The sequence below is a fragment of the Piliocolobus tephrosceles genome, chromosome 7, assembly GCF_002776525.5.
Source record: "Piliocolobus tephrosceles isolate RC106 chromosome 7, ASM277652v3, whole genome shotgun sequence".
In the NCBI taxonomy this organism is placed as follows: domain Eukaryota; kingdom Metazoa; phylum Chordata; class Mammalia; order Primates; family Cercopithecidae; genus Piliocolobus; species Piliocolobus tephrosceles.
In genome coordinates this window covers 39,855,507-39,883,487 of record NC_045440.1, presented here as the reverse complement: position 1 = coordinate 39,883,487, position 27,981 = coordinate 39,855,507, and the positions used below count along the sequence as shown (strand labels likewise).

The following is a 27,981-nucleotide window of genomic DNA, read 5'->3' as shown; positions in this document are numbered from 1 at the left end:
TATGACACAGAGATAATTTGTTTAAGAAAAGTTTTATTAATGTGTTAATATTTCAGCAAAGTTATTGCAACGGGTTGAAAAGGCAGACACACTATTACAGGCTGTAAAGTAACAAATGAGTTTTACACAATTAAAATATTAAACATACTTACGGGATTTGCTGAATGACTAACAGACCCATAAAAGAAATTAAATCTGAAAGACGAAATCCAGTATTAGCACCTACAATATCTCTGACACTGAAACTTTTAATGGTTTCCCTCTTCTAATGTATTTTTAAACTCTCTCCCAAATACAGTGCTCTCAAACCCCAAGGATAAATGAAAGGCATAAGCAGCCCCGATCCTAGGAATGTACAGCCAAAAGCAGAGCTACAGATAGGACTCAGACTTGAGAGTTCTACTGAGAAGTAACTTACTGTACTTGAGCCAATCATAAGATTTCTGTGCACTGAATACTGTATATGAGAAAATTCTGTGAGTCATAAGGTTTGCCGTAGGGATAGTTAAAAATTAGTAATATACAGTATTATTCCTATCAAATTTTTTTTCTCATAAGTTATATTTATAACAAAACTATAATTAAAATATTTTTTATACCTGCTTATTCCATATCCAGGGACACAGCGGGAACACCTATGTGTTTGATGGTTTGGCATCCACTTTATTGTGCTTACTGATTTTTGTGATGAACAAGCAACACGCACCACATCTTTCCAACATTCAAAGTAATGCAACAATGACATCAAATTCTCCAAAGAAATAACTGGAAATTGCATTAAATACTGTTTTAATTAGGAATAATTGCTATAATAAAACAAATAACATTATACATTATTTTTTTCAAGGAGCTTCGGTTTGAGGAATTGAATAGTAGAAACAGGTCTTAAGATTTGAGTCATGGTAAAACCGGTAGTTCTTTGAAATCTGGGAGATGCATTAGCAAAACGACAGCCACAGCCAACCCTCACCAAAATCCTGGAGAAAAGCATTTTATTAATTTAGGGCAACAAGATAGAACACTGGCGAAGATACGGCTTGTTGAGGTCTACAGCCACCTGAGAAGCTGGCCCAAGGAATGAAGAGAACCAATGGCACGTACTGGTGGCAGATAATAAGCTTTGTATTGGGCTAACCAACTGTGTTTTATTAAACGGCTTTGAATAAAAAAAAGTGAAATGCTTCATTGTGTTTTCTCAGAAACTAATCAAAAGATTACAGAGTCCTACACAATTTGGAGACACAAAGTGGATGCTGAGCGACTAGAGGTCACCCCAGGTGTGGAATTTTAGAAAGTGAGTCCTTGGAGTAAATGGCACCGTGGCTCTGGCAGCAGATAGAAAGGAATGATGCTCTGGAGAGGAGGTAGGGACACTCTGCGGTCGGCCAGTGGATACATGAGGGGCCCGGCTGCAAGTGGGATCTGTAATTAGAGGGAGAAGTAAAGGTTTGAGAGAGATGCTGAAAGTAACTTGTAAAATCATTTTTCTTCCATCAACTGATATGAGCATATAACATGTGGTCTATGTTCTACTAACCCAGGATTTTATCTACTAAAATATCTTGGTACCATTTGTCTAAATGAGTCTACAGCTCAATAGTCTACAAATCTAAGTCCTAGATATTCAGATCTCTGACCAAGCACATCACCACGAAGTCAGGCTGCCTTGACTGCTGTCTACTAGCTGTTCGTCCTTGGGCCAGCAACTTAAGTTCTCTCTGCCTTGGCTTCCTCATCTGAAAAACAGGGATAACAATATCTACCTCACAGGGTCGTTGTGATGATTAAAATTAAGCATTCAGAATAGTGCTGGCACAGATGTGCCAACAAGCATTAGTTGTTTTTATTATCACTAGTTATGATGGAATAATCATGTATTCCATTTTATATAAAGATGGCAATTTTAATCCAGTGAGAAAACACCAGTGTATGTAACAATAAGAATGTGATAATAAAGATACATGCAAGATATTATAAAAATTAAGCTTAAAGAAAAGTATTTTTGTTTAAAACTCCTTATAAAAATAAAGGCCATCCTCATGTTTGTGTAGTCTTTTGTCAAGTCACTAATTCCCACATATTACTTCAAATTGCAGACACCTTGCAGACTGAAGAAAATGGAAAAATTGAATAAATTATGCTTAGAGTTTCCTCCCCTTTCCCAAGATCTCAGCCCACATTACATCCTGAACCTTGGGAACACCTAACTCCAAAAACGAAATTGTGTTGAACAAAAATATCTGCATTCATGAAAAATGGTATCCAGAAGTTATTAATGTAAATCTTTCTCATTTCAAAATTCTAGTTATTTGAATATTGATAGATTAGCCTCTGGTGTGTAATTGCTCAAACCCCATACATCAGAAAAACACATGATTACACAATAGCTGCAAAATGAGTCATGACAAATGGGCTGTGCCAAGTCATCGCAGCTGCAACTGATATACAAACCATGGCATGGAACAAAAGCCACACAGAAGGTCACTGGTTGTTTGAGAAGTATCAGTTTGAAAATTGTCCATGAGAAAGTGTATGGACAAGTAACACTAAGCGTTCCAAAACAAAGCCTTTTTAAGGAAACACAGCATACGGCAGAGGATGTCATGATTTAGATCTTTGGCTGTCCGGAATTCAGGTGACACATTCACTAGTGCTAAAGAAGGCAGCTCTGGAATGTTGCATGGCTTGCAGGATTGAATAAATTATACAGGAGCAGACAAAATGTATTTTTTTTTTTTTTTTTTAAGCATTGAAAAAGAAGAGAAGGGGATAAACCTCTAGAATTATCTGATGAACTCTTCCTTTTCTCTATGTTCCTGCTGCTGCAAGTACTGAGAGTAAGTATGGTATAAAAGACAGGGGTTTTATGGTCAATCAGACTTGGGTTCATATCCCAATACTTGTTAACTGTGTGATTGTGAGAACATCATGTAATCTATTTGTATCCGAGTTTGCTCATCTGTAAAATGGGGAGATACTTTATAGGGTTCTTATGAGGTTCAGAAGTACCATTTGTACAATACCAGGCACATAGTAGGTGCCCTCAAAATGGGAGCTGTTATTAATGTTGCCCTAGGAAGACATATGTTGGCTTTGGTACACTCTGTATCTATGCTGTCTATTACTTAGTGACAGATACCTGTAAGCACAGTCAACCAGAAAAGTGCGGCAGCAGAACACTTTCTGTAGAAAGACCACGTAACTGAAATTGGCAGAAATAGTGAAGTGCTACTTCCTGTCACTTAGAAGGCTATGCTAAAGTACTTATGGATTCAACGTGACTCTGCCTACAGATTCTTATTAGTATTAATTTGTTTCTTACTCATTAAAGGGCAGTATCTGGATATTTAAGGACATTAACACTTTAAACAAAGGAATGAAATTTATGTTTCTACTCAGTAGGTAAGGTTTCTTCCACAGGGGTCTGAAGCCACTTAAATATAATAAATGAAACATTCAGAATCTCCCCACTCCCCTCCGAAATGTTCCCTTTGCTTATTAAAGCCACTTGTCATACAGGTAGACATCTCTGAACTCATTCTTATATGCAAAACCCACGTATTTATATGCCTATGATAGTTGTGAAATATTAAAACAAGCCAAGTAACTGCCATCCCCCATTCCCCCACCAAAGTAACAACAAAACCAGTCTGAACACAATACAGCGGGAAAAAAATCAGAATTAAATTCTCTATCACCAAACAGAACTTGGGCCGAATACACATTTTAAGTATCAAGCTAATACGGTGACTAGCTTAAGCTAACACAGCAAATATACCGCTATTTAACTGCGTGATTTAATGATTTATTTACCATGCGGGGAAGAATATTTATGCATCCTCTAAACTTGCAAAAGCTGCATACAAGCCATATCATTTCATATTTACCTTTAATTCTACGGTTTATCTTCCACTGCTCATGCCTCTGTCTTCATAAATGGTAATTTCAATCTAAACAGCATGGCTGTTAAGAAAACACACTACAGGACACAACACATAAAGGGGACTTGGCAAGGTGAAGGGTGTGATCCGCAGACTTTGCTTTCAGTTTGCTTTGCTTATTTTTCAATTATTAAACTTTTTTCCTACTTGTTTGCTTTCTCCAATTTGCTGAATATTTTAAGAAATGTAATTACTTATAGTCCACATATAGTTCCTTCCCAAAGACCGATGATTTATGTTTTGAAAACAAAACAAATAAATTCTGAAAAGGATGCTTTATTTGTAGAACTAGGGAGTTCTTAACTGAGAATCCATGGAGGTAATGAATTCAGGGATTTAAAAATACCCTGAAATTATATGAGAACTTTTTTCTTGGGAAAGGGTTCATGACCCCTGAAAGTTTAAGAACTATTGTTGCAGAGTATAATAAAACTGCTGAAATTATTATCAGCTGGAAGGCCTGGGATTATGTGACCTAGGTTTTTAAAAAAATTTATTTACCCATTACTCCAGTTATCAAGCTAAATTAGTTTTTTGCAATTGTATTTACCAAATTCACTTAGTGATTTTCAAAGCTTATTGCCTCTAAAAATATGCACAGTATGTCAAAGGTAATGAAATTATACATCTGGCAGCTGTAACTGATTTCAACTAGTCAGATGAACCCATGAAACTGCAATTTATTTGGATGACAAGTCTCACCACACATTATGAGTTTATCCATTTCAAAGGGGCTTCAGGTTCAGGGTTCTGCAGCTGAAATGCATTACTCAAACCACCCCCCGTTATTACTACAAGATGCCCTCAGAACCACCAGGAAAGATGGTGACCAGAATAGTAAACAAACCACAGAGACTTGCACCATGCAATGGAAGGAGGGACATGCTTTAAAATAAAAAATGTTGGAGACAGGGGGTTTACAGTAGGTATGCAATTCACACAGCAACTACCTAGGACAAATACAGGATGGGAGTTAAATTCTCTCTAGCTGATGCCAAACAATATCAACATTTTCTTGTTATAAATATTTAGACTTTCTGATCCGAACTAAAAAGATACAACTCGCAGTCCTCGCTCAATGGGGTCTGTCAGGAGGAGGCCTTGTGGAGCATAGATCTTCTCATTCTGCTCTTGAATGTATTTGGAGACTTTCTTCAAAACCTGACAAAAAGAAACACCACAGCTTTTTACAAACTTTATCAGATTTCCCTTTAAGTGTTAGTGAGATCTCAAAATATTCAGGCAGTGGGAATTTGTTTTCAAGGCAAATCACACAGATATTCACATGGTGGAATACAGCTGTGATTACTTGGCTCACAGGAGTTGGATATGACATATAGCAAAGTGTGAGGGACTCTTCCAGTCAAAAATATCTTCAACGCAATGCAAATAAATGCAAAAGCATACAACGGCACGGTGACAACCAACTCCCTCCTTCCTACTTCCCAGCCACCTCAATCCTGCATGTGGAGAAACACACAGATGGCTATATACACAATGGCTGCTCATGCTTCTCTTTTCCTATTCATAAAGTGCTGTTAATGTGACATCTTCTAAAATCAAGGACAGTTCTTGGCCTTGACTTTTACAAAACAGGACTGCTTCTCTCCTTTGTACATGTTCATCAATTTAAAGTAATGATAAAAGGTTGGCTTATAACAAAAGGTAGCCCCATTCTTTCAAAACTAAAAAGTTTATTTCCTTTGTAGAGCATGTGGGCATTAGCTGCCAGGGAGTTTCTGATAAATACAAGTGTCTTATGTCATTTCCATGACTGCATGTAGTGCTATTCTGCAGTTTGCTCATTTCCTAGACAGCAACCTCAATTTATAAGTTTAGTATTAAGCTTGTAAAAGTCAAAGCAAATGTAGACAAAAACCAGATAGGATACAAAGGAACTTCTGGAAATTGCCAAATCTCCAGCTTTAATAAGGGCAATTCTGAGACAGATAAGCTAGAAGAAAATAAATCTTAATAGCTACATCCAAAATCAAAGCGTTACATGTTTTATTTCAGGCTCGAAGTCATCATAACTTTTTTCTGGCTCTAATGTTCAAAGAGGCTTTGATCTAGTTCTTCAAATTACTATGTATTTCCCTAAATTCACACTATTAGCAAATGATAAAGTCACAAATGTGATCACAACTTAAAGGGAAAAAAGAACTGTATGAAAATAAAGTTGGAAATTAAGCAATGATTTAAGTGTGCCTTATATAACGTACAGACCAAACTAACAAATTAGGATGTCACAATTTAGATGCTTTGGTATACACTGATTTAGAATTTAAAACTCTACCTGTTTCATATAAAGAATTTTCTAATTGAAGAAAACGAAACAGTTTATTCAAGTTTTTTTGGGGGATAAAAAAATCTTATGTTTTATGCTTCTTTAAAAGAGCGCTAAGATTACTGAAAGAACAATCTGCATGGTTCTTATGTAATAAATTAGGAGTACTATTTCTAAAGAAAAGATTTGTTTTTTTCATCTAATTACCTGAAGCAACGCATGTATCATTCTCCTATTTTCAGCATCAAAGAATTTGAGCTGTCCTTGGTCTTTATGAGCAAAAAACCCCCTTAGGCACTATCTTCACATCAGAGTTTGTCAATCATCCTAAAATAATGAATAGAAGGAAGTAGCCCATAAAGGTGCCCAACTAAGGCCTCTCAATCTTCTCTCCAATTTCCTTCTCAGCTCACCTGCCAGAATTGGAAACTGGAGACTCAGTCTCCCTTCACGCCAGTCCATTAATACTAAGGAAGACACTCAGAAAAATGCCTGCATGGCTGGTTTCAAAGAAAGGATTCCTTCAGAACAGCTTTCCGTCTTCTTTCTCTGAGTACAAGTTACGAGCAAAGAAACAGCAACAGCATTCTTTTATTTGGTTCAAGTATAACTTTGTTGGGCAAGTTTTCTGTTTTTTTTTTTTTTTTTTTAATAAACTTCAGTAACATTGATATGCACTTGGGTACCAGTTCAGAAAGAAAACAATCAGTTTTCCTTTTTGTGTAAGCTCTAAATCTTCTTATACTATTGTGGTGAAGGCAACACTCTCCTTAACAAGATGCTTTAAAACTCTTAGTCTCAAAATAAAAATAAAATAAAAATTAAAACAAACAAACAATAAAACTCTTAGTCTCTTTAATAGCGGAAAAGCATTAATATGTGTAAACTCATACCACAATCTCAGAAAGGACAAAGCGCCATTCTCACCCCCAAGAAATCATATGTTGACATTTTATTCACACTTTATTATTTTTGGTAAATCAATGTCAAAGTAAACCATAATATTTAACAAAGTTATCTGTCACTCTCAAATCCTCAACAAAACTTCAATTTGTATAATATTTACAAAGCGAAACACAATCAAACCTTGGAAAAAACTACTGTCCTCCCTGAGGATATTCAACTGGAGAAAGCCTTCCAGACCTTCAAGAAAAATAGCCTGATTGAGGCTAAGTAACACCACATCTTACTGTTTTCAGAACATATCCAAGTTCTCTCCTGTGTTCCTTCTAGACATTCTGCACATAGGCAGAAGGAATGTTTTCTAGTTCATGAACAAGGCAGAGAGATACTGAGAGGAGAACGTTCCACGAGCCCATTTGTTCCCTAATTATCATGGGTAGCAACAATAGAGAAATAACACTGAAGTCTTTATCTTCATTTTAAATCAATAAATAGCACATTATAGGGAAAAATGCATGATTGTTCTAGTGAGTTTTAAAAGGCCTATTTACAATTTCAAAACATTTAACACACATGACAAAGTATAAGCACTGTTATATTTGGCTTACTGTTTGTAGACTAGGAATTTCGGTGTTTAAAACAATAGAGACTAAATGACTCAACCCCGTCCTTTCGTAAGTAGAAAATAATAGCACAAAAATTCCTGAGAGACAAACTGGGAAAGGGAGAGGGCAACTGTGCTTACATTTTAATCATTTTATTGAAACACAAATACACACTTCTATTAAAAGTATAGGCATATCATAACTATGAGCATTCCAGTTATTAATTTTGCACAATCTAGTTATCCGTGTTCACTTTCTACAAAATATCACCTATTTTTAAAATGTGGCCATGCCTTAAATTTGGTTTCTGGATTAATTTTATTTGGTCTTTACTTGCTTTATAATATTTGCTCTATAAAAAGAAAAGGGCCTTGCTTAGACCTATAAAATAGGACCTCACACAATGTCTACAAATCCAAGCTAAAACACATATTGGGATCAACCAATTTCCATTGAATTTCTGGTATCAAGGACCATCTTCCAAGATTTCATAATTGGAAGGATTTTAATTGAGAGCTAAGTATTTTCAGCACCCAAATAAACTAGCAGCTGACTAAAAGATTACTTATACTTGAAAATAAAAAATCATATGCGAGTTCACAAATATCTGATTAAAACTTACATAGGTAACTTCATTTAAAATCTATCTTGGCTGGGCACAGTGGCTCATGCCTGTAGCCCTAGCACTTTGGGAGGCCGAGATGGGAGGATCACTTGAGGCCAGGAGTGCAAAACCAGCCTAGCCAATATAGTGAGACCCCATCTGTAGTTTTTTTTTTTTTTTAAAGTAATAAAGGCTGGGTGCTGGGTGCAGTGGCTCACGCCTGCAATCTTAGAACTCTGGGGGGCCAACGCAGGTGGATTACTTGAGGCCAGGAGTTCGAGACCAGCCTGGTCAACGTGGTGAAATTTCATCTCTACTGGCACAAGAATCACTTGAACCCAGGAGTTCAAGACCAGCCTGGTCAATGTGGTGAAACTTCATCTCTACTGGCACAAGAATCACTTGAACCCAGGAGGTGGAGGAGTGGGATCACACCACTGCATTCCAGCCTGGGCGACAGGGCGAGATTCTGTCTCAATAATAAAAAAAGAAAAAAGAAAAAAGAAAAAAAAATCGACCTCAAGAAAACACTGTTTATTAAGCACTAACCACATGTGAAGAAAATTATTAATTCTAATACCATTTTACAGTTGAGAAAATTCAGAGAGATTAATTTGTCCAAGATCTCATAATTCGTTTAAACTGACTAGCACCCAATTACTAATTTCTTTTTACAAATGACATCAGTACTTCTATTTCAGCAAACACACTTTGACAAATACAATTAAAATTTTATCAACAAATGTAATGACAAGCCTTTTAATATTTCACTAAGCATGAATAAAATACTCAAGAGATGTGCTTCTACCTTAAATTACCAATATTATGGACTTCTGTAAATAGCCATTCTGGATGATAAAGTTTCTACCCATACGAATTCAGCTTTACCCTCCCCTCCTACATTCATGCTGACTATCAACATATCCCTTGGAGCTGGTCACCTCTTTGCACCTCCCCTGCTTCCTTCCTAGTCCAGACTATCTCACTCTTGCCTGGACTTCTGTGGAGCTTCCTCACTTGTTTCCCTACTTCTATTCTTATGCCTTTTTACCACAAAGCAAAGAGATCTCTTTAAAATGAAAATCTTGCTGGGCACAGCGGCTCATCCCTTTAATCCCAATACTCTGAGAGGCTGAGGTGGGAGGATCGCTTGAGCCCAGGAGTTCGAGACCAGTGTGGACAACACAGTGAGACCCTGTCTCTATTACAAAAATAAATAAAATGAAAATCTGATCACATCACTCTCTTGATTAAATACTTTGAGTAGCTTCCCACTTGCACTAAAAATAAAATCTATACTTCGTTCCATGGACTAGGCACTCCAAGCTACAGCTCCTGCTTACCTCTCCAAATCCACCTCCCATCATTCTCTGCCCCTCCTCTCCTGTGCATCACCTTCTCTCAGTTCCCAGGGTCCATCAAGGTCTCTGGGCCTTTATGTATGTTCATCTTTCTGCCTTAATGCCCCAGGCTTTTCATCCTTCATGCAACAGCTTAAATGTCACCACCTCAGAGGCCTCTTTTGACCACACACCCTAGATTAGGTCCTGCCTATTATTTTCTACCACAGGCCAGTTTGTTTCCTTCAAGGCACTTATCATAATGTGTAATTTTGTTGTCTTTGTTTCCTTGTTATTATCAGCTGTCACCACTTAATTATGAACTCCACAAGGTCAGCAACCATGTTTGTCCTGTTTGGTTATGTGCCAGCACTTTGCTTAGCACATAGTAGGCTTTCCAATAGTTACTGAGCAAACAAATCCCGAGCCTTCACTCACTGAAAGTATTAGAGAGGAGATACACTGAAACAGACTGAAAGCTGACACTGAGCCTTGATAATTTCTGATTTTGAAAGTTAAACAGGAATGAAAGCTTCTCTGTGTGGTATTGATATGGAAGGGAAGAGCATGGTCCCTTTAAAGGATACAGAAGCAGGCAGGTAGGGAAGTGCTGGGTGGAGAAGGGCGTGGTCCCTGGCTAGCACTCCACCTCCAGGCCTGTGTCCAGTAGGTGAAGACAGGCATTTTTGTTTTCCTGCCCAAACGGTGCAAGTCCACCCTGGCCTGTCATGCTCCCATCCTGTGCCTATAAAAGCCCTGAGACCCTAGCAGGCAGGCAAACAGGCGGCTGGATGTCGAGAGGTGAACACTCGTGGAGGAACACACAGGTGGTGGCTGGATGTCGAGAGGAACACACTGGCGTAGGAGCACACTGGCACACCGGTAGGCCATCAATCGGCAGAATCACGCAGAGTTTGGCCAGGATGGTTGGAGAAGAGTTCGGTCGTTGAGCAGCCTGACTCCAGGGGAAAGCCATCTCCCTTCTGGCTCCCCCATGTGCTGAGAGCTACTTCCACTCAACAAAACCTTGCACTCATTCTCCAAGCCCACATGTGATCTGACTCTTCTGGTACACCAAGGCAAGAACTCTGGGATACAGAAAGCCCTCTGCCCTTGCGATAAGGCAGGGGTCTAACTGAGCTAACACAAGCCGCCTATGGACAGCTAAACTAAAAGAGCACCCTGTAACATATGCTCACTGGGGCTTCAGGAGCTGTAAAACATTTACCCCTAGACACTGCCATGGGGTTGGAACCCCACAGCCTGCCCATCTGTATGCACCCCTAGAGGTTTGAGCAGCAGGGTACTGAAGAAGCAAGTCACACCCCATCGCACACCATGAGAGGGGGATAAGAGAACTTCTCCTGTTTCAACATGGGGAAGGATATAAATAACTATACTTAAATAGACTTGTTTATATGAGATGGAATTATAGTAACAGGATGGTAATGAAGAATACAACAGCATTTTCAGCCAACAGCTCCAAAAACTTTAGCTGCAACTATATGCACTCTCCACTACATGGAGCGTAAGACATTTCTATCAGATGCGGTATGATATATTCTTATAGCATTTCGTTTTCTGAGCACTGTCAGAATTTAGTGATATACCAGGGCTTACCGTGATTAATTTACAGTCATTTATTTAACATACATTCAATGAGTGCCTGATATACCCAAGGCATGGTGTCAGTCATGAACAGGGATACAAAATGGTTAAGGCATTGTCCTCAAGAAAAATACATACTTGAAAGGCAAATAAGACAAAAACATAAACTGCTACATTCCAAAGAAGAGTGAGGTAAGTGCCAGAAAACAGATACAAATAAAATGTAGGGACACAAGAGAAGAGAAAGAATTCTGACTAAAATAGAGAAAAAGTTAGATGAAAGTGACACCTAAGGGACTGGTGGTATTTGAACCTGGGAAGATAGCATCCCAGGTGGAGGAGAACCACAGTGGGTATGTTTGCTGACCAGTGAGGGATGGATTTTGGCTGAGGGAGAAAGTAAAGGAAGGAATGGGAGGCAGCGCTGGAAAGGTAAGCTGAGGTCAGCTTGAGCAGGGCCTTGAACTTTACTTAGTGGTAAAACACGGTAAGCCAGGGAAGGTCTCTGACTTGGCAGAAGTAGTAAGGGAAGTAAATCTGTGTTTTATAAAAACAGCAGCAGATAATTTAGAAAAGCAAAAGGAGGGAAGAAATGAGACAAGTCACACTAGTTCAATAGTCTAAGAAAGACAGAACAAGGGCATAACGTAGGATAGTGGCAGAGGAAATCACAAAGAGTGAATGACTGTGAAAATGAAAGATATTTCAGTCTTTGAAAACAGATTAATTTTTCCCTCTTCTTCATCCCTCATGCCCAAAGATGGTATTGAAAAGACAGGGGTGCTACTGACAAAATGGGGAGGTGGGAGGTTTGACTTCTGGTCATCTTAAGTTGGGAAATAAGCAATTCAGGAGATAGCGGCCAACTAGAAAGAGAAGGTAAGAACTCAGGTGGGAGAAGAGAGTGACATTTAGGGAAATAAAGTAAAAACATTCCCAGAAAGCTGAGTAGGAAGAGAACATAAAGATTTTCTACATTCTTCTTAAGTGTAGGCCAGTCTGAACATTGACACATCAACTGCAAGTGGACATACCAACTGTAACCTGTTTTGAAAGACTCAGGACTATGTGCCTCTGTACATCGGAACACAATTTGAATGACAAATGCCCCTAAATATTTTACAGCAACTGTCACTGTGTAAGCATCAATATGTAATAAACTTGCCTTCTTCATTTCTTCATGATTTTAAGAGATTTTTGTGAAAACAAAAGTAGCGTTACCTTCTCATAATGAGTTTCCATGCATAGGAAGATGGTATATGCTGTTAAACAAGCCAAACAACCTTCGAGATATGATTGGCCGCCAAGCTTCTCTGCTTCTGCATAAAGGTTATTTAGAGTTCGAACTGTTTCTTCAAACTGCTGCCTATCAATCTGTAGAGAAGAAAGAATTTAAAAATAAGTTTTGGAAAAAAAAATCAACTTACTAATGCATGCTATCAATAATGTATCTTGTTTTGTCACCATTCTTAGCCACTAGTTGACAATTTTTTTGGTGATTAAATCTGGGCCTAAGTTACCAAAACTGCTTAGTTTGTCTAATTTTATCCCTCTATAAATACTGGATAGCGTCAAGGCTCAATATGGTACTTCTTTATTCTTGCTACTAAATTTCAAGTAACTCTGGACTTTGTTCCTCTTTCCATTCATTTAGATTCACATTTACTGAGCACCTACTATCAGATACTATGAAAAACCTCAAGATAAAGCACTGTCTCAATCCTCAAGTTTATGCAAGCAGAACAGGTATGTAAACATAAAAATGCAAAAAGCTGGCCGGGCGCGGTGGCTCACACCTGTAATCCCAGCACTTTGGGAGGCCGAGGCAGGCAGATCACGAGGTCAGGAGATCGAGACCATCCTGGCTAACACGGTGAAACCCCGTCTCTACTAAAAATACAAAAAAATTAGTCAGACGTGGTGGTGGGTGCCTGTAGTCCCAGCTACTGGGGAGGCTGAGGCAGGAGAATGGCGTGAACCTGGGAGGCAGAGCTTGCAGTGAGCTGAGATTGCGCCACTGCACTCCAGCCTGGGCGATAGAGCGGGACTCTGTCTCAAAGAAAAAAAAAAAAAATGCAGTAAGCTGACAGGGTACTATCATATAGGCAAATAGTGGGGGCACAAAAGCAAGGAGATATTCCCTTTATCTGGGAAGGGCAGGTAATCTTAAATTGAGTAAGTAAACACTGGAATTTACTAGTCAAAAAAAAAAAGTGACATTTTAGCAGAAGGATCAAAACGCGTAGGTTCTATATTCTGTTTACTCAGTCTATCTCTTTTGAAGCAATTCTCTTGTTACTAAATAAGGTAAAATTTGTTAAGGTAAAATCTCAAGCTAATACACAATTTTTCACATCAAGTCGTTCATTCTTATTACCTCTATTTGGTGACACCATTTTCTTAAATTTACACTAATACTACTACAGGTTGAGCATTCCTGATTTAAATTCTGAAGTCAGAAAGGCTCCAAAATCTGAAACTTTTGAGCACTGACATGACACCACAAGTGGAAAATTCCACACCTGACCTCACGTGAGGGGTCACAGTCAAAATGCAGGTGCACAACACATAGTTTATTCAGTGTCCCCAAGGGAAAAAGACCCTTCCAGTCCCCGTCAGCTGCCATGTACCTTTTCCATGCACAGCCAGATTCTCCCATGCAAGCACGCTCACAAAAGGTGGTAAGATGGTTCCATGTACACACACTTTGTCTCATAAAGTCATTTAAAATATTGTATAAAATTACCTTCAGGTTATATGTATAAGGTGGATATAAAAATAATGAATTTCATGTTCACACTTGGATCCCAACCCCAAGATATCTCATTAGTATAAACAAACATTTCAAAATCTAAAAAACCCCCAAAATCTGAAATACTTCTGGTTCCGCATATTTCACATAAGAAAGAACCTGTACTGTCATCCCTTGTTTCACTCCATCATCTGCTTTTACTTTATTTCTCCAATATTACTTTACTGTCTTCTTTTTTTCTTTTTTTGAGACAGAGTCTCGCTCTGTTGCCCGGGCTGGAGTGCAGTGGCCGGATCTCAGCTCACTGCAAGCTCCGCCTCCCGGGTTCCCGCCATTCTCCTGCCTCAGCCTCCTGAGTAGCTGGGACTACAGGCGCCACCACCACGCCCGGCTAGTTTTTTGTATTTTTTAGTAGAGACGGGGTTTCACCACGTTAGCCAGGATGGTCTCGATCTCCTGACCTCGTGATCCGCCCGTCTCGGCCTCCCAAAGGGCTGGGATTACAGGCTTGAGCCACCGCGCCCGGCCTACTTTACTGTCTTCTAATAGTACTTTGTATAACAGATTTCAAATTTTGCTACTTCATCCCAGGATTTTCAAGGCCCATTAGGAGAGCATTCATCCAATACTGCCATTATCTGTCTGTACATTATCTGCCTTCTCTTGCATAAGGATTCCCTTATTTCTAAAATTAGTAAATACTTACATATGAATTCTTTCTTTTATGAAGTCTTTGAAGTCTTTATTTAAAGACTTTTTTTGTTTGGCTTTTTTTTTTTTTTTTCCTTTCCTGGTCTCTGTGAACCTATTAAGTCTTTCTTTATAATAGAAATAGACTCAGAAAAAAAAAATTAGGCTAGAGACGAAACCTCGTCTCTACTAAAAATACAAAAACCAGTAGGGAATGGTGGTGCACGCCTGTAATCCCAGCTACTCGGGAGGCTGAGGCACGAGAATCACTTGATCCTAGCACCAGAGGTTACAGTAAGCCAAGATTACGCCACTGTACTCCAGCCTGGGTGACAGAGTGAAACTCTGTCTCAAAAACAAACAAACAAACAAACAAACAAACAAACAAAAAAACCACAAAAGATTGGCTAGGGTACTCAGTCTAGTAATCCCAGCATTTGGGAGGCTGAGGTGGGTGGATCACTTGAGCTCAGGAGTTTGAGACCAGCCTGGGCAACATGGTGAAACTCTGTCTCTACTAAAAATGCAAAAATTAGCCAGGCGCGGTGGCGCATGCCCATAGTCCCAGCTACTCAGGAGGCTGAGATAGGAGGATTGCTGGCGCCTGGGAAGTGGAGGTTGCAGTGAACCAAGATCTCACCACTGCACTCCAGTCTGGGTGACAGAGTGAGACTTTGTCTCAAAAAGAGAAAAAAAAAATCCTCAATATACAGTATGAGCCTTACTATTCCCAAGAACATAATCTTTTTTTTTTTTCTTTTTTTTTTTTTGAGACAGAGTCTCCTGTGTCACCCAGGCTGGAATACAGTGGCGCAATTTTGGCTCACTGTAACCTCTGGTGCCAGGATCAAGTGATTCTCGTGCCTCAGCCTCCTGAGTAGCTGGGATTACAGGCGTGCACCACCATTCCCTACTAATTTTTGTATTTTTAGTAGAGACGAGGTTTCACCATGTTGGCCAGGCTGGTCTCAGACTCCTGGCCTCATGTGATCTACCCCCCTGGCCTCCCAAAGTGGTGGGATTACAGGCATGAGCCACCTGCACCTGGCCCCAAGAACATAATCTTTCAAAGTGTAAAAAATTCATGACCATCCTTAAGCTATGACAATTCTTTAAGTTAGAAGCAGTTGTTGTCATTGTTTTGTCCATTGTGTGGAAAATGTGAGGAGTCAATGAGCTAGTGGCATGCATGAATTTAATGTAACCTTAATGTGGTGTTGGCTCGACCCATTTTTCAAAAGGAGTTACTTTAAATTTCCAGGAATATTAGAGATTTGGACAAAGGCTAGGTGGGTCAAGACGGCCTTTAAGCACAGGGGCAGTGTTTCTTCACTGAGCTACCCCTTGAAGATGTGGTGTCAAGGCTGGTCATCTGGGAAACTGTCAGAGTTCTCATTCATGAAAACAGACTGAGGAGAGCAAACAAAAATGGTAAGCTGTTATGTTCACCTAATTATGCCTTCAGTTTGTCCAGTGATAAGTCCACAAAAGTGTAAATAATTCCAATCACATTTGATGTGCTTATAAGTCATTGAATTATTTATGTTTCTTTACAATACAATTCAAAACCATGGGATTCAACCCAGAAACATCTTATTTCTTTCATATTAGAATTACTATTCATCCAGGAAACTCTAATTATTATTATTTTTTAAGTTTAGAGACAGAGTATCGCTATGTTGCCCAGACTGGTCTTGAACTCTTGGCCCCAAGTGATCCTCCTACCTCAATCTCCAGAGCAACTGGGATTACTTGGGTGCAAACCACTATGCCCAGCCAGAAACACTAATTCTTATGCGTTATCCTGAGACTACAATGCCTTATAGGATAGAGGTAAATCATACGTCAGTTAAACAAATTTAAAAAAAGGTTAATAAAAAAAGAAAAAAAAAGGATAAATGGTTAAAGTAAATGCCAACACGTTTTTGAAAGGTTATTTTTAAAAAGGGAAATAAAGGGTAAAAATCACAGAAGGCATCAGTAAAGGCAAACAACGAACTTCACAAGAAAGGATTCAAGAGAACAAATGTTGGCATTTGTATCTCACTACCTTTAGGTTATGAAAAACAGTGGCCAGTGTTCTCCCTTAGGTTCCTGGACACTGATACAGGAGCTCTATCAAAATTTAGATATATGAGAAGTCAGAGCCAAATAAAATTTGGACCCACAAACACCAAAAGTCAGAATGGAAAGAGAAATCAGGCTCATTTTCCCAGAATTTTTGTTTCATGTTGAACTACATAGTAGAAAGCATGGTGAAGCCTGCAGTGATCATGTATCAAGGGTGGTGGGTCAAAGGTAATTACTAACCAGATGAGGAGACATATTTTTAAAGGGAAATAAGGGAACAAATGCCTCAATTACAGTTCACTCATTCTTCTACCCAGACCAAGGGTAACTAAGATATCTGTATTTTGGCTAATTAGAATAAAGCTTCCTTTAAGGAACTGTTCTGGCAACAAATCGCTTAAGCATCAAGTAGTACATTCTAAAAGCCAGCAGAGAAAATGAACTTGTTAACAGACAGAACCTATCCTACTCCCAAATTAAAGGAAACAAATGTGTGTGTATTTTTTTAAAAATGCTTTAAAATAACACAGAACACTTGCATATTAGTCTCTTTCTCTATTACGTTGCCAAGTGTGATGTTCTCACAAAAAGAAAATCAGCTCCAACGGCAGAGCAATCAGTAAAATTTCTAGGGTAAGTAGTAGAGAAACAGAAACCTTTCAATTTTTCATCAAAGCAAGGAAAGTTTAAACCTGTAATTTAAATTTAATCTCAACACACACACACACCCATACACACACAATCAAAGCTTTTCTAGTGGTTTAAAGCATAAGCTAGTGTTTTAACCCAAACATTTAAAAAGAAAAAAGAAATTCAAAGGCACAATTGAATAGTGCCATGTAACATTCCATATAGTACTCAGTACCACAGGCAGTTCTGGGCTATGCAGAGTCAAAGAGCTTAAAGGACTCCAGAATTTGGAAACATCAATTTCCTGAGAAGAATCAGTGGAGCACTGTAACTACATTGTGCTTTTGTACTTAGGTTACAAAATAAAGGCTCTGCCACACACAGAGTGGAAGGCTAATGTCTGATTCTGCGTACACACATTTAGCTCAAATATGAGGTGTAAGTGTTGCTTTAAAACCTTAAAGCAAAGGAATCTTTAATGTCCAAATAATGGTGGTTAAAAAAAGAATACTTTATATTCTGATTTTGAAGTACATAAATTGTATGTCATAATCTCCATGAGAGGCTTAAAAATAAAACATTTGATTGATTCCATGTAAATCTTTTTATTTTATTTATTTCTTGAGACAGAGTCTTGCTCTATCACCCAGGCTGGAGTACAATGGCATGATCTCGGCTCACTGCAACCTCCGCCTCCCAGGTTCAAGAAATTCTTCGACTTCAGCCTCCTGAGTAACTGAGATTACAGGTGCCCGCCACCACACCTGACTAATTTTTGTATTTTTAGTAGAGATGGGGTTTCACCATGTTGGCCAAGCTGGTCTTGAATTCCCGACCTCAAGTGATGCACCCACCACGGCCTCCCAGAGTGCTGGGATTACAGGCGTGAGCCACCGAGCCTAGCCTGATTTCACATAAATCCTAACATGTAAAACACATCAACTGTGATGTTAAATTATTTCAAAACAACATTCAGTAGCTCTAACCAACTGGCCACTTGCTGAATTTCTACCTCTTCAAACCACTGTGGATAGTTCCACCTACTGTCACGCTGAGTTAACTCATAACATAGTTGACAAGATACTGCAGCATTTAAATGGCATTTCAGAAACAAGTCACCTCACCATCTTTTAAAGGCATATTTGATCAATCTGCAATTCAAGAAACATATTTGGGCCACTAACCTGCCCATGGTTATGTCAAACTGAAGGAAACTATAATGGATCATTGTTGATTTCCCAACCATGGCAATCAGGCAGTGCACCCCACCTCACTGTAAACTGTCTGTAAATAACTGCTACACATTTCTCTACACAGACTCATCCACACCCACTTATCCCATGACCAGCATCCCTCAGTCCCACACCCAAGGAATGCCTAATCACCTCTCAGGCCCTCGCCCTCCCTGTCACAGAGGAGGGAGCCACAAAACCTGCTTCCAGCTAACCAGAAATTGATCCCTGAACAGGAAACACAATCTACATGACATGGGTCAAGACCAAAAGAATCTTTGGTTGAGTGTACATATGTGGGCACACAAAAACACAGGCAGGCACGCACATACTCCATTACCTCTACAAGATACAATGACTTTTTTAAAAAACGTTTTGCTAAGTCTGAAGGGGAAGCAAATTCCATTCTTCCATTTTTGCATGCCATGCTACCCAAAGGACCTACATCCTGATGACCATTCTGATATGCAAGACAAAACAAGTGGCTCCCAATGAATGTGACAAGTTTAAGGCCTTGTTCTGAGAAAATTTCCTGTCCAGGCCTATCTAACGCTCTACGTCTTTAAGGTTCCAAGAAAGCCTGAATGCACCGCCTGGCAATGCACCTAATAAACCCTTTCAGTCAAACAGTGCGGCCACCAGAGAGGCAGCAAACACCAGTTATAAGAATGATGATGATTTATCTTGCGCGGAGAGGTAGGAGAATATAGCTTAAAACCTGGTGACTGAGGTGGCCTGGAGCCTCAAGAATTGGCTCCTCAACGCTGCCGACAATAACTCGGGGTGGGGATTGGAGGGAGTACCGCAGGGGAGGACTGCTGGATCCAGATTCCCGGCACTCGGCAACAAAGTTCCATAAAGTCGTCAACCCCGGCGATCGGCCTATATTATTCTTCCTCCTCCAAACACCTGTCTTGCTAAGTGGCTCTCTTCTTACACCTTTGGCTAAGGCCCTTTCTGTGCCTGGCCCTCCCCAGAACTGCTGGATCCTCAACGGCCCAGTTGTCGCCCACACCCCTCCTGTTCCCGGTGAGTCTCTCTCCCTCGTCAGAGCAGGCGTGGGGAGTCAGGTTGCGTACCCGGTTCTCCAGCTCCGCGGGGAACTTGGTCTGGAACTGGCAGCGTGTGCCACTGCTGTAGTCTCGCTGAATGAACACCTTTCCGGACACCGGCGCCTGCTGCGGCCTCATGGCGAGGAATGGACACCCCGCGCTGCGGGGTCGGGGGAACACCAACCGCGGGTCAGAGAACCGGCCTGGACCCGGGACTCCGACCCGCCAGTCCCTCGCCCCCACTCGCCGCCCAAAACAGCCCAAGGCCTCCTCTGCCCCGCTCCCCTTCACCCATGCTGTCACCGCGGGCCTTAGCTACCGCCTGGCCCAGGCCCCGCGCCCCCCAACAACCCGGTTCGGCCCGGGAAACACAAACCCGCCTCCTCTGCCCTCCAGCTGCTGTCGCACCGCCTTCGCCGTCACTTACGTCCTGCCGCAAAAAGCCTCTTCCCCGCCCCTCAGCTCGGCCTCTTACCTCAAGTCTGGGACCCACCCTCTCCTCCGGCCGTAAAGCCACCCTGCCGAGACTGCGCGCTGCGGGGCTGGGCCGAGGGAGGGAAACGCTGTGGGCGGGGCCAGGGCGGACCCCGCCTTCCGCCCTCGGAGATTGTTTCCGGAAGGAGAGAGGCGGGGCGAACTGTGGGGCTGCGGCAGTCGCGAGCGCGCGGGGGTGTGAGGGACGCAGTTTCCCGGCTGTGTCACTTGTGGCAGCTGGTTCCCGATCGCTGATTGTGAGGGGTTATTTTCGTTCTTTTTTTTTTTTTTTTTGAGACAGAGTCTTGCTCGGTCGCCCGGGCTGGAGTGCAGTGGCCGGATCTCAGCTCACTGCAAGCTCCGCCTCCCGGGTTTACGCCATTCTCCTGCCTCAGCCTCCCCAGTAGCTGGGACTCAGGCGCCCGCCACCTCGCCAGGCTAGTTTTTTGTATTTTTAGTAGAGACGGGGTTTCACCGTGTTAGCCAGGATGGTCTCGATCTCCTGACCTCGTGATCCGCCCGTCTCGGCCTCCCAAAGTGCTGGGATTACAGGCTTGAGCCACCGCGCCCGGCCTATTTTCATTCTTGATTGGACGTCGCAACTTACGTGTGGGTTGTGCCACTCATACATAAAACGAAAAACAAAACATAAAGAAAAAACAACACCCCATCCCCAAACCCTCAAACACCAACTGCTCATCGTGTTCAGAAGTAGAAAGGCTCTGGGGATGGATCCGTTTGGTCCCTAGACTCGTGAGAAAGGGTCAGGAAGTGAGGACAAAGAACCTGCGTGGGCCCCAGCGTTGGCCGCCCCCGCCCCCTCCCCGACTCTTCTTTGGGGGCGGCTTTCCTCTCACCCCACGGTTTCCACCCAGCTCCTATCCACGCCCCTCGACGGCGGCTTTCCTCTCACCCCCATTTCCACCCAGCCACCACCCATGCCCCTCAGGTGACCCAAGGGGACAGACAAGCAGTTCTGCCCTCATTGCCCACTGGCCCCTACTTTACTCAGCATCTCTTTGCAAGGCAGCCAAAGAAATCCCACCTTACCTTGTCTCCTGCTAATACAACCTTTCAGTACCATATCTTATATATTTAATACAGTTTAAATATTCTGCCTTTTAAATATGAAAAATTCTCTTACTATGTTTTAAAAACAGTTTTTTCGAGATATAAGTGGCATACAATAAACCACACATATTTAAAGTGGTGGGTTTGATAACTTTGGACGTATGAATACACCCATAAACCATTGTCACAATCAAGATAGTAAAGCTTCATTGTCCTGAAAAGGTTCCTCCAGCTCCTGTGTAATCCCTCCCTCCTGCCTCTCCCCAGACCCCATTTCCCAGGCACTGATCCACCTTCTGTCACTATACATTAGTTTCATTTCCTTGAATTTTATATAAATTGAATCATATAGTGTGTACTCCCTTTTTTGCCTGGCTTCTTTCACATAGACTATTTCGAAGTCCATCTGTTGTTGTGTTACCAATAATTCATTTCTTTTTGATGCTGGATAGCTATTCCATTCTATGGCCATGCCACAGTTTGTTTATCCGTTCTTCTGTTGATGGACATTTGGGTTGCTTCCAGTTTTGGGATGTTACAAATAAAGCTGCTATGGAAATTTATTTACAAGTGTTTGTATAGATGTGTAGACCTTAATGCTTTCATTTCTCTTGGGTACATACCTAGGAGTAGAATGGCTAGATTGTACGGTAAAAACACGTTTAACTTTTTGGCAAACTGACAAACTGTTTTCCAAAGTGGTGTCACCATTTTATATTCCCACCAGAGTTCCAGTTGCTCCACATCTTTGCCAACACTTGTGTAGTGATATCTCCTGCAGTCATAATTTTCATTTTTCCATGACTAATGATTTTGAGCATATTTTCCTGTACTTATTTGCCATTCATGTATCTTCTCTGGTGAAGTGTCTATTCAAAACTTTTGCCCATTTTTTTTTGGTTGTGTTTTATTTTCCTGTTGAGGGTTTCTTTGTTTTTCGTTTTTTTTTGTTTTTTGTTTGTTTTGATTTATATCTTTATTGGCTAGACTAAAGGTCAGTTTTAAATTTTTAAGGCACTTTAATTCTTGGGTTTTTGTATGTTTAAAGATGTTTTCCTGAGGCCTTTATACTTGTGTGAGAAATTGGCCAGGCTGTTTTTGAGTTTTGAGTTCTTTATACATTCTGGAGAAAAATCCTTTATCAGATATATGATTTGCATGCATTTTTCACAGTCTGTGATATGTCTTTTTACTCTCTTAACAAGTTAGGGGTTTGAGGGGATTAGGTGTGGACCTCTTGGGAAGGGTATTTCTGCCTCCTACAGGTATAGATTGAAACTCTTCCCTCCCCCCGTATGATTATTCAGTTGTTTACGCACCATTTGTTGAAAAGACTCTCATTTCTTCACTGAATTGCCTTTGTATCTCTGTTGAAAATCAGTGGGGTGTGTGTGTGTGTGTGTGTGTGTGTGTGTGTGTGTGTGTGTCTGTCTGCCTGTTCTGGACTTTCTATTCTGTTTCATGATCTGATCTTGTTTTGCATTAAATGTCTACTAGTGTTTGTCTCTGAGGTTGATGCTTCCTTGCTGACTCAGTAAGATCTCCTAGGAACTGTTTTTCTACACATTCGTTACTAGGAGTGGAGAACACCCTTAAGCAGGTAAAACAGTCTCTACCCTTACAATTCCAGTCTAATGAAGTCAACAAAGAAAACGATTTTCATCTATTGTGTATTTGGAGTATTTTCCTGCAGTCCTTGGCCACTGAGACCAGGTGGTAAAACAGATGATTATTATTATTTTTTGAGACAGAGTCTCACTCTATCACCCAGGCTGGAGTTCGGTGGCATGATCTCGGTTCATCACAACCTCCACCTCCTGGGTTCAAGCCATTCTCCTGCCTCAGCCTCCCGAGTAGCTGGGATTACAGGTGCATGCCACCACGCCCAGCTAATTTTTGTATTTTTTAGAGTAGAGACAGGGTTTTACCATGTTGGCTAGGCTGGTCTTGAACTCCTGACCTCGTGATCCACTCGCCTCGGCCTCCCAAAGTACTGGGATTACAGGCGTGAGCCACTGCACCAAACAAACAGATTATGTTTGATTGAGGAAATTTGAGGGCAAATACAACCCGAGGAAAACCCTCTTCATATTTGGGAAGAGGATCGATCCTATGTGAAAGAGGAATGAAAAGATGATGAGCCATATTGTTATTGTCTTCCCTCATCCCTAAACACACTCATGTGTCTAGATTCTAGTTTTGCCATTAAAAGTAAAACCGCAAGTACTTTTGCACCAACCACATAGCTTCTGGCGGTTGCCAGCAAACCTTGGAATTCCTTGGCTTATGATAGCATAACTGCAGTTTCTGCCTCCATCTTACCATGGCCTTCTTCCCTGTATCTTCCCTGTGTCTTCAAATATTTCTGTACTTATAAAGATCACCAGTCATTGGCTTTAGGGTTCACCTAATCCTGTTTGACCATCTTGAGCTGATTCCATATGTAAAGACCCTATTTGCAAATAAGGATCTGGGGTTCCCAACTGACATGGATTTTGGGGGACACTATTAAATCTAGTACGTCTACCTTGTAGAGGATATCAATGTGATATTGTATGTAAAACACTTAGAATGTATTTGGCACATAACAAATACTCAGTGTATGGTACTCTGTTTTTGTTTTTGATTATTACATCATTAGCTACATAGTTAAATGATTTGCTAACATTAACATCATAATAGTAACAGCTACTATTCATTAGATTAGTGTTAGGAACTAGGTTGAGCGGTTTATATATATTACCTCATATAATCTCTGCCATATCTATTGATCTAGTAATCCTGGCCAAACTGATAATACTATGGTTCAGATATGATCTATAATCTACGAGCTCACTAGCCGCACACTATTATTTTATTCCTTTTTATGTTTTCAACAATCCTCTGATACTTTAAGGAGCTGAAGTCAAGCTATTAGTCTACAGTATTGACAATTCATTCTTCCTTTTTGAATTTTGAGTGCCTTGTCTATGTTTAGCTTCTTTGAAGCCTACATATTATCTATTTTATTGCTGTGTCCATAATAAATTCTCATGAAATGCTTTGAAATGAATTCATTCAACAAATATTTATTGACACTCATAAGGGCTGGTGATGAAAGGATAAACAAAGTGTGGATTATTTACGTCCTATGGAAACTCACATTCTTTTGGGTGGCCAGGAGGGTGGGAGGAGGGAGATTATAACAGGTAAATAAACTTTGGAGGAGGGGAGGGATTTTAACAGAAGGAGAGATAATTGGGCATTCCAGCCTCTGTCCAGGGAATGATAAGTATTCCTACCTGAAATGAATAGGATCTGAAGTCGACTTGGGTGAGGGTGAGGTGGGAGTGGGGATGAGAGATCTTTAATAGAGAAGAGAGATGGTGATAAAAATCTTATATCCTTTTTACACACCCCTCTATCGTTTCTTTTCCAAGGTAAATGAACTAGCTTCCTTTTTCTTCTATAGAGATCCTTCTATGGTAGGATCTCTATTCCAAAGTTTCTGTCTTTTTGTATGATTCTCAGAACCTTCTGGTGTTTCGAACTACATACTCTGATAAGAGTGTTAACCCGTGCTGAATATTATCAGTGAAATCCTTTTGTCCCTCCATTTTAAACTCCATTTTTTTTCTCTATTGGAACAAAGCTAGCTTTTCAATGTAGGGTCCTATTCTGTATCACCGACTCATGTTCAACTTTTGACCCATCCTGGATCATTTTCAGCCCTGCTTACAAACAGCTTCCCATGCTGCGGTTGGTTTCTTCTCTTCAGCTACGATCCCTCCTGGGCTTTGTTGCTTTGTTCTATTTGTGTCCAGCCACTTCCTCCCAGGTCCTTCATAAAGATCTCAATTGGAATGAAAGACATCCTTATACTAAAGAAACTTTAAACTCTCCTCCTTGGCCATGCTCACGTTGCTCACTGAAGCCATCCCTGTGTCGTCTAACATCGTTTTTTTGTTGTTGTTGCTTCCTTCTAAAGCTTTGCGGCATGACTAGGGTAGGGGGCAGATCAGATCCATTTTCTTTGGTTTCAGTTCTGGTGTCTGCCATGCACTGGTACAATGGGCAGAACTCCAAGGATCATTGTCTCTTTGTTTTCACGCATTTGCTGGTAATTTCAAGTCAGCTTCCGTTTTATAAGCTTGTATGTCTTTATTGCATTTTGAGAGAACATTATTGGCATACCTGAAATGATGGCATCTGTTCCTTCCATTTAAATTTCACCATCTAAAACAACATGTGTCCCAGTTTCAGGAAACAGGCTGAACAGATGCCAGACAGTTGTACTGAATGCTCTCTCCATGAAAAAGCTGCTCTTGCCTACATTTTTGTTTATTTCATTGTGAGGGAGAAGAGCAGATTGAATGATGTCATTAATAAGGGTCCTTTGCCTTTATTGTTTAGGATCCAATTGAAGACCTCTCATATCTGAAGTGGCTGGTGGATAAGAGGGTTTGGAGATTTCAGTCTCTCTTCACTAGCACAGTGTAGAATCGCAGAGCTGGAAGCAAGGCTGGCGTCATGGGTTTGTGACTTGTATAGTTGCATAGGGATCTGCACTGAGAAGTGCTCTCTGCTTGGCTTAGTGTCCTGCTGTCATCATCTTGAAATTCGCAATACTTTCTGAAGATGGGAGTCTGCACTTTAATTTTGCATTGGGCCTCAAAAATCATATAGCTAGTTGTGGATGGAAGAAATATGAGGGCATCTAGTGGGAACACACCATCATTATCTGGGATAGATGATTAACTGTCCATATCTTCTGTGAAACCTGATTTGATGGCAGTTTTGACAAAAGTGAAAAGAAAAACAGGCCAGGTGTGGTGGTTCACGCCTATAATCCCAGCACTTTGGGAGGCCGAGGCAGGTGGATCACGAGGTCAGGAGTTCGAGACCAGCCTGGCTAACATGGTGAAACCTCATCTCTACTAAAAATACAAAAATTAGCCAGGGGTAGTGGCATGCTCCTGTAATCCCAGCTACTTGGGAGGCTGAGACAGGAGAATCACTTGAAACCAGAAGGCAGAGGTTGCAGTGAGCCGAGATTGCACCACTGCACTTCAGCCTGGGCAACAAGAGTGAAACTCTGTCTCAAAAAAAAAAAAAAAAAAAAAAAAAACTGAGAAAGTAAAGAAAAAAGAAAAAGACCTCTTCCTTGGAATTATACCTCCCTTGAGTTGGAGGGGCCTGGCAAACATCTGGCCCGGGTGGTCTTCTTAGAATAGGGCACCATTTCAACTATCTTTATGACCTCTAGGGATGGAAACTTCACAACTCCCCCTGTGGGTTCTTCCATGTGCACTGCATGTTATGTCTAATTTTCCCATAAAGGACAAATGCTCGCTAACGCAAAGGATTAATTTCTATGGTTGCTTTATAGTAATATGCATTCTAGGGCTTTGGAAAAATGGGAAATGAGGCTGTCTGTAAAATCCCCTCCACCCACTGTGGGATAGCGTTGTTGAAAAAGGGATGCATACTTTGATCTTTCCTTTTGAAAGAGCAAAATTCCTGTCCTTTTGACATTTGTTCCTGGAGATACATTTATAGAGGGAATGAGTTGGACAACTTGAGGCTAGAAAAGAATCAAGATGAGGAACGTCTGGAGTAAAGGATCCCAAAAAGGACAAAAGAGAAGATGGGTGTGTAGAGGATGTTGTTTTGAGAAGGGAACATTTGTGGCTGTAGACTCAGAACCCTGCTTAGTATGTTTTAGAAGCCTCTCTGCTTTCCACACTATCCATTCACAAATGTTATTGAATTCTGCTTTGCAGAAAGCACTCCGTGTTCAACTCAACCTCTGTACCCATCACACCTTTTATGGCTGAGTGGTGCTGAACCAAGTGGTTTCCATATCATTCGTAGTATGTTTTTCATTCTTTGGTATGTCAACCTGAAATAATGGAAAGGATCAGAATCCAGTTTGAAGAGTGTATTCAAGTGAAAAGTTGGGAATAGCCACCTGGGAAAACCAGACTCCAGAGAAATGGAGCGAGTGCTCTGAAGTTAAAAGTTAAGATATTGCTTATATAGACAGAAAACAAATAAATTTAGTAGGATCATAACATTTTCTATACAAGGCTGGTTTATGAATTATAACAATTTGATTAGTTTGTTTTCTATATGGCTTGTTTTCATTTACTCTCCAGTTTAAAGGAATATATTTCACATTCTATCTTAAGAAAATATGATAAAGTCTGTGTGTGAAAGAGGTAAGAGGTAATTTATTTATTTGACTTTTTCTTTTTTATTATACTTTAAGTTCTAGGGTACATGTGCACAACATGCAGGTTTGTTACATATGTATGCATGTGCCATGTTGGTGTGCTGCACCCCTTAACTCATCATTTACATTAGGTGTATGTCCTAATGCTATCCCTCCCCCATCCCCAAACCCACAACAGGCCCCGGTGTGTGATGCTCCCCACCTTGTGTCCAAGTGTTCTCATTGTTCAATTCCCACCTATGAATGAGAACATGCGGTGTTTGGTTTTCTTTTCTTGCGATAGTTTGCTCAGAATGAGGGATTCTAGCTTCATCCATGTCCCTACAAAGGACGTGAACTCATCTTTTTTTATGGCTGCATAGATTCTGTGGTGTATATGTGCCACATTTTCTTAATCCAGTCTGTCACTGATAGACATTTGGGTTGGTTCCAAGTCTTTGCTATCGTGAATAGTGCCATAATAAACATACATGTGCATGTGTCTTTAGAGCAGCATGATTTATAATCC

The 27,981-nt window shown here is 40.6% G+C and overlaps 1 protein-coding gene across 3 annotated transcripts; it reads right to left on the bottom strand.

Annotated features, from left to right (window-relative positions):
* Positions 1-16: 16 nt before the first annotated feature.
* GOLGA7 (golgin A7) lies at positions 17-20,314 on the bottom strand. 3 transcript variants are annotated; one of them, XM_023214492.1, is made up of 6 exons: positions 20,190-20,314; positions 19,742-19,874; positions 12,510-12,662; positions 5,001-5,102; positions 3,888-3,950; positions 17-1,422 (listed from the first exon to the last, which is right to left on the bottom strand). In XM_023214492.1, exons 2-5 carry the CDS (start codon positions 19,850-19,852, stop codon positions 3,903-3,905), a joined length of 414 nt encoding a protein of 137 aa, XP_023070260.1. In that variant the 5' UTR covers positions 19,853-19,874; positions 20,190-20,314; the 3' UTR covers positions 17-1,422; positions 3,888-3,902. The 3 variants fall into 3 exon arrangements, with proteins under 3 accessions (XP_023070260.1, XP_023070261.1, XP_023070259.1); XM_023214493.1 differs by having other exon boundaries at positions 3,888-3,955; positions 20,091-20,239; XM_023214491.1 differs by having other exon boundaries at positions 20,091-20,239.
* Positions 20,315-27,981: the final 7,667 nt, after the last annotated feature.